General features: G+C 40.7%; 1 protein-coding gene across 1 annotated transcript in view; it reads right to left on the reverse strand.

Annotated features, from left to right (window-relative positions):
• IGHMBP2 (immunoglobulin mu DNA binding protein 2) overlaps positions 1-7924 on the reverse strand; it is an 86030-nt gene extending 78106 nt beyond the window's left edge. Inside the window, exons 1-2 of the mRNA XM_089654975.1 lie at positions 7763-7924; positions 4524-4693 (exon numbers count right to left, since the gene is read on the reverse strand). Coding sequence (XP_089511101.1) covers positions 4524-4693; positions 7763-7833 — 241 coding nt within the window. The 5' untranslated portion in view covers positions 7834-7924. The remainder of the gene's footprint in view (positions 1-4523; positions 4694-7762) is intronic.
• Position 7925: the final 1 nt, after the last annotated feature.

Raw genomic sequence — 7925 nt, forward strand, 5'->3', positions numbered from 1 at the left:
CACATTTTTTCTGCAAGTTTGTTTCAACTCTGACTTAATAAGTCTTAAAGTTACAGTGTCAAGCAAGCAGCATTTACAGAAGCAGGGGCTCTATGACAGCTCATGAGTTTTTCCTCATGATGGGTTTCTGTTAAAGGTACAATCTTCCATAACCTAAACATTTATCCTGAAAACACACACACAGGATATAGCTGAAGTGTTCTCTGGCTTTTGTTTTTCACCTAGGCAGCATACCACCCAACTGTGTAACCTGGCATCCAGAGGGATTTCATTCAAAACCAAAGATTTTTTATGGCAAGTATTTCAACTCCATTCATTGGGGTAGTTCTACAATTTAAATATGCACGCTGCATATCAGAGAGAGATTAATCACACTCTTGCTATGCACACAATTCAGAAATAGATCAATCGTACTCTTGCTTCATACACTGCAGTCTATAACTTCTACTCGGATATTGACTTTAATAGAGGATCTCACACAGCAAGGAGTTATTCGTAAGAAATTGCAGTCTTGCCAAAAAGTATTGCGAATGCTTAGCTCAATCTAGTCCTTCTAGGGATCACAGAAAATGTATGCAGAGTGAAGTTTTTGATCATAGCAAAACTACAGTGTTTCCTGGATTGCAGTATTTCAGTGAACCGTTTCTCTTGTCACCTGGAATCGCGCTTTGAGAAATATTAGACAAATTTTGCTATAGAATAGTTCTAGCAAATGCTTATACACAGGATTGTGTAGACAAAAATAGAAAGATTTTGTAATAGCTGGGGGACAAACCAGCTGGCGGCTACATGATAGAATCCTATAGAACAAACAGCACAAGCATTGTGTAAACACCTTCATGAAACCTTTATTTAAAATCAGTAAATTCTAGTACACAAATGTTCTTTACAGACTTGCTTTGTCATATTAAATAGCACCCAGGAAGAGACCTGCTCAATTTTCACTGCACAGAAGAAATCCCTGTAGTAGATCCTGTTCGGTTTTACTCACATGGGCATATATCAGCATGCACCCATGTGAGGACTGCATTTGCCCACATGGAATGCACAGGTGTTCCATGCATCAGCGTTCAGACAGTCCCATTCAAGTCAATTGGGACGCAGTGGCTGCACAGACACAGTTGCTGCAACCGATCTGAAATCTGTGTGGGTGCAGGTACAAGTCCCTGAATGCACACTGTCTGAGTTCAGGGACATGCGAGCACCCGCACCCACATGGATGTAAAATTGGGAGCAGTGGCTGTGTCTATGCAGCCAATGCAGTAAATGTATAGGCCAAATTAAAATAGATTTTTTGTATCTTGATAAACATGTTGTGTTGCTGCATTAATTTGTGCATTGGGCTGCATAAAATTCATCATGGCTACATTTTTCCTCAACACACACCATCACAATAGTGTGTAATTGGGGGCACATAGATAGCTATTGTTTTTGAAGCACCCTGGTGTTGAACCTGCAATGAATAATGTAGATCAAGACAGCTTAATGGATCTGGTATGAAAGAGCCCTTAAAGAAAAACATTTTTAGCCAGCCTATTGTATACTGCCTTCCCCAAAAATAATCAAAATACAAGAAGGTAGATTAAGAAAGCTGAATGTACTGATAACATTATACATTATAGCCAGTTATGGTGAGGAGGACTAAAAGAAACCAAAAAAACTTTGCACTGGTTCACTGGAGGGCTTTTTTTTTTTATACTATAACCTGTCCTGGTGTACTTTCACTGATGATGGCCTACAAGCCTGAAAAAGCTGTACAGAGGTATAATGGCTTTATAATATCAGGCTGTGTCTGTGTTATTAACCAATTGCTCTGCACGTTATAAATGGAAGCTACAGTTAGGTCCATATATATTTGGACACAGGCACAATTTTCATACTTTTGGCTCTGTATGCCACCAGAATAACTTAAAATGAAACAATCCAAATGAATTTGAAGTGCAGACTTTCAGCTTTAACCAGTTCCAGTCCGGACACTTTTACCCCCTTCCTGTCCAGGCCAATTTTCAGCTTTCAGTGCTATCACACTTTGAATGACAATTGCGGTCATGCAACACTGTACCCATATGAATTTTTTAGCATTTTTTGAGACAGATAAAGCTTTATTTTGGTGGTATTTATTCACCACTGGGATTTTTATTTTTTTTGCTATGTGAATGAAAAAGTCCAAAAATTTTGAAAAAAAGTGTTTTTCTTATAAAAGTTTGCAAATAAATAGTATTTCATTATAAATCTGGGCAAAAATTTATTCCGTTATCTTTTTAGTAAAAAAAAAAAAATAACCCAAATTAGTTTATAACCAAAAATTATAATTTAACATTTTTTTTTTACTTTTTTTATATTATGTTTTTGTTTTTTTACATACTGTCACCCTAGCAGTACAGTTTCACCATGGGGACACTGTACTACTTGTGGGGGGTGATGAAGATTTTTTTTTTTTACACTGATTACTTTTACACCCATAAAGGCTGTAAAAGCAATCGTTTCTCCTTCTATCTAGCTGCATTCCTGCAGCCATTGAGAAATACTGTGCGAGCTGTGATTGGTCACAGCTTGTCACATGGTACAAGGCTGTTGTGAATAGCCTTGTACCATGTGACCTCTGTGATCATTCACAGATTTCACACGTAGTAAGCAATGATGTCACAAGTGACATCTTGCTTACTACTCTGCATGTGATCACTGATTGGCCAATCAGTGATCACATGATCGGGACCTCGCACAGAGGTCCCGTCCGACGATCGGTGTTCCACTGTGTCCGGAGAACACAGTGGGCCCCAGACCGCGGTGCTGCGTGCTCCCAGGGAGCGCGAACAAGCAGGGAGCGCGAACAAGCAGGGTCCGGGGAGGCCTTTTAGAAACGGCCACCCGACCCTGCACTGCCACCATCTGGCCATTTATATACAACGGCCGGACGGGAGGTCGTTAATTCAAGGGGTTGAACATAAAGATCAAGTACAAATTTTAGGAACCGCAACCATTTTTATACACAGTCCCTCCATTTTCAGGAGCTCAAATGTAATTGGACAAATGAATATAATCATAAATAAAATGCTCATTTTTAATAATTTGTTGAGAATCCTTTACTGGCAATGACTGCCTGAAGTCCGGAACCCATGGATATTACCAAAGACTGGGTTTCCTCCTTTCTGATGCTTTGCCAGGCTCTAACTGCAGCTGTCTTCAGTTGTTCTTTGTGGGTCTTTCTGCCTTTAGTTTTGCCTTCAGCAAGTGAAATGCACGCTCAATTGGGTTGAGATCAGGTGCTTGAGTCGGCCATTGCAGAATATGCCACTTCTTTTCCTTCAAAAATGTGTTTTGGATCATTATCCATCTATAATGTGAAGCGCCGTCCAATCAACTTTGCTGCATTTGGCTGAATCTGGGCTGACAGTATATCTCTAAACACTGCAGAATTCATCCGGCTGCTTCTGTCTTCTGTCACATTATCAATAAACACCAATGACCCAGTGCCACTGGAAGCCATGCATGCCAATGCCATCACACTGCCTCCACCATGTTTTACAGATGACGTTGTGTGCTTTGGATCATGAGCTGTTCCAAGCCTTCTCCACACTTTTTTCTTCTCGTCATTCTGGTACAGATTAATCTTAGTTTCATCCGTCCAAAGAATGCTTTTCCAGAACTGGTCTGGCTTTTTCAGATGTTTCTTGGCAAAGTCTAATCTGGCTTTTCTATTGTTCAGGGTTTGCACCTTGTTGTGAACCCTCTGTATTTGCTCTCGTGAAGTCTTCTCTTGATTGTAGACTTTCACAATGATACTCCCACCTCCTGGAGAGTGTCCTTCACTTGTCTGGATGTTGTGAATGGGTTTTGTCTTTACCATAGAGAGGATCCTGTGATCATCCACCACTGTTGTCTTCCTTGGACATCCATGCCTTTTTATGTTGCTGAGCTCACCAGTGCGTTCCTCTTTCCTCAGAATGTACCAAACTGTTGATTTGGCCACTCCTAATGTTGCTGCTATCTCTCTGATGGATATGTTTCATTTTATGAAGCCTTACAATGGCCTCTTTCACTTGCATGGACAGCGCCTTTGAACGCATTATGTAGGTTCACAGCAATAGATTCCAAATGCAAATACCACACTTAGAATCAACTCCAGACCTTTTACCTGCTTAATTGATGAAGACATAATGATGGAGTAGCCCACACCTGATCATGAAACAGCTTTTGATTCAACTGTCCAATTACTTTTAGTCCCTTGAAAAAGGGGGGATTTCTATTCTTAAGAGCTGCAATTTCTAAAACCTTACTCCAATTTGGATGTACATACCCTCAAATTAAACCTGAGAGTGTGCACTTTCAACCCATATCCATTATATAACTATAGCTTGAATATGTTTTGGTAAAAACCTGAAAGAAAACAAACAAATTGTGCCTGTGTCCAAAATATATATGGACCTAACTGTATATTAAAAATACTCCTCAGTAGGTGGTACACTGATGGTTAGTATGACGGCTTTGCTGCTGTAAAACAAAAATTGGTGCATCTTAAGTACCTGATCCGAAGCAGTTACTCGGCAGCACTGCAACAGAGTCATACTTTCTGGGTGTGAAGGTTACCAGAAGGCGCCCGTAAAGCCCTGTTTTTTGGTTTGCTACCTGCAGCTTCAGCAGGCAGACTCCCTTCCTCTGTAATTCCTTTAAAGAGATATTTTCCTGCCAGGTCCTGCAGATACAAAAAACACAAGATAAGTTACTGCACGCTAAACTGTATAAGATCTGCTTGCACACAAAACATTACAGTGCCTTGGGAATCTTGCTGTCACTGCAGAGGGCTCATTTCACACACTCCATGTCACAGTCTGTATGCGTCACTGTGGCAGAATGGAGCCACTACAGCATACCAAGATCTCTAGAAAAATTAATTATTACATAAGACTGGGGTATTCGATTGTTCTTGTGATCATAGCCTTTCCCACCTCATCTGACCAGATTTGTTAATATATGAAGAGGGAAATGACTTTTGGTTCACTTCCGAACATTCAATGCAGAAGAATTAAAAAATATGGAGCATCTCCTTCATACGACAGGATCCTGAAGAGAACACAGAGTCACTTTTACTGCATTTTACCTCAACTTGAACTTTTGCAAATCAGGCACAATGTGAGCTATGAGCACAGAAAGCTATTGTGTTGTAACATATATAAGTAGCACGTGACTAAACCAGCATTCCTGATGATAAAATGACACTACATACACCTAACACAGTATGTACAACTGCTGAATGCACCAAGTGCAATTTACGGGTTCCAGTTTTTGTTGACATCTAACCACACTCTGACTTTTTTGTTCCCTGTGCACCATGGGAGAGTGATCAGAAAAGTATTGCTTCCAACTGGATTTTTCTGATCACTCTCTCATGATGCACTTGGAAAGCAAAAAGTCAGAGTCTGTTTAGTTGTTGACAAGAACAATTCTGCCTTCAGGACACTTTAAGTTTGGGGAACACAGTTAGTAACGCTGGGGGGGGGGGGGAGATTTACTAAAACTGGAGCAGTCAGAATCTTGTACAGCTGTGCATGGTAACCAATCAGCTTCTAACTTCAGCTTGTTCAATTAAGCTTTGGCAAAAAAACCTGGAATCTGATTGGTTTCTATGCAGATTTGAAACAGCTTTTTGCACTCTCCAGTTTTAATAAATAACCCCCATGGTGTATTCAGCCATTGTTAATAATGTGTCAGGTGTACATAGTGGGTTATTTAATAAAACCAGAGCATGCAAAAGCTGATACAACTCCGCAAAGAAACCAGTCAGCTTCCAAGTTTTATTACCAAAGCTTAGTTGAACAAGCTGAAGTTAGAAGCTGATTGACTACCATGCACAGCTGCACCAGATTCTTGGTGCATCAGCTTTAGTAAAACTCCCCCAATGTCTTCTTATCATCAGGCCTACTAATTCAGCCGCTTACATACGAGGTGTAACAATTTTATTCCCGAAATGGATTGCAAAAAAAGTTGGCTTACCTATACTCTAGTACGGGGGTCAGCAACCAGTAGATCGCAATCTACAAGTAAATAGTGGCCAGGTGACTGGTAGACTGCAGTCTGGGTTTGCTGACCAGCCATCCCAGAGCATCAGAGTGCAATGCAGAGGGACTACTTGTAAAGATGGACACTGTGCCCGGAGATCTTTGTTTTCTCTCATGTTGTTCAGCTAGATCTCCCCCTCTTTAAGGTTGCCTACCCCTGTTCTATCAGCTGTTGTCACCTTCACAGTAGCCCTCTTGTGAAGCGTCGCACTTTTCTAGACAACTGTGCTACTGCCGGAAACAATCCTGGAAATCATTTTCCATCTTTGTCACAGTGTACTGGATGACTGGAATGTCATAGAATCTGTGTCCTTTTAAGACATTTTTTAATTTTGGAAAAAGCCAAAAGTTGCAGGGTGCTAAGTCACGGCAATAAGGTGGTTGGTCAAGTTTCAAAACTGATTTCTGGGGCAGGAACTCATGAACATTTAACACGTCATCTGCAGGACCATTGTCGTGGTGGAGAATCCACTTGTCAGGCCAGAGTTCAAGTCTTTTTTCCCCAGATTCTTTATCCATATTTGCATCCATCCTTTTCATTTTTCGGAAAATGAAGAAATTAAAAAAATAATTTTCACCATTTTTTTTTCTTTTACATATTGTCACCAGTGCAGTACAGCAACATCATATAACTGGCATGGCGGTGATCAGGGACACTGACTGGTGACAGTACGGAAAAAAAAAAATGTATAATTTTGTTTTATTATTTTTTATTACTTTTTTTTTTATATTTCACTATGACCAAAGTAGTAGAATGTTACCATAGTAACATTGTACTACTTTAGAGAAGTGATCAGTATTTTTTTTTTCTTTTTTTTACACAATTTGCTTATAGCAAAGAATTACTTTGCTATAAGCAAGCATTTACCTGAATGAAATCGATTCATTCCGGGTTTTGTTTTTGCTTAGCTGTGATCACAGCAATCACAGATAGACACACTTGTATACAATGGATGGCATGAAAGGAAGCCATCCATTGTATTCAACTGTCATGTGACCTGCTGTGATTGGTCACAGCAGGTCACATGGTACTTTATATGGTAATTTATTAAAGAAACAAAAATAGGTATCATACTCACAAAGGACATAATAACACAGGCATGACAAACTGAACAAGATGTATGATCCAAACAACATCTGAGTCCATACGATGGAACCCTGGATGACCAACTGGCTAACGCGTTTCGAGGACACAACCTCTTCCTCAGAGCCAACCAAAGGAAATGGAAGAGTTAAAAGAGTTTTCCAAACGCTTATTCTACTCCTGAATGCAAGTTTGGCGCGTCCAAAAAACCGACTGTAAACTCAGCTTCCTGTAAATGACTGTAAACTACTACGTGTACACATAGGAAAACATTAGGGAGAGTTCAGGGGCTGCTGAAAAAAAATGCCGAAAAGCTCCTAAACGTGAGTTTATCTGTTGCAGTGTACATGGAGCCTTACAGGACAGGATATGTGAGGAAATCTCCCTCTGGGACATAGATGTGAGAAACCCACCTGACAGGCGATTGGCCCTTCACTAGTCCATCCAATATGAAAACAGAGGTCTCGGAATTAGTTATATTTTAACATTGGGTGGAATGACTCTTCCCACAGGCTCAGTACAAAGCTGCCCTCCCCACTTCCATCACCCCACTGACCGGCAGACACATACTGCAGAGTCTGAGGGAGTGTTGTGTGCACAGGAGAAGCCATTCCCCTCATACCTGGTCTCTTCAATTTCAGCTTCTCTCTCCTCCTTCAGGAGCTCTAGCTGGGTTTTAATAAACTCCTCCATCCCGGCTGCAGCACACTATTCTCTCAGGCAGCTGTCAGCCCCTTGTCCACTAAGCCATGTTCCCCGGCGTTTCCTGTGTAGGCGGAACTTTC

Source organism: Staurois parvus, unplaced genomic scaffold, assembly GCF_062004578.1.
Source record: "Staurois parvus isolate SC_StPar_1 unplaced genomic scaffold, SC_StPar_1.0 ptg000818l, whole genome shotgun sequence".
In the NCBI taxonomy this organism is placed as follows: Eukaryota; Metazoa; Chordata; class Amphibia; order Anura; family Ranidae; genus Staurois; species Staurois parvus.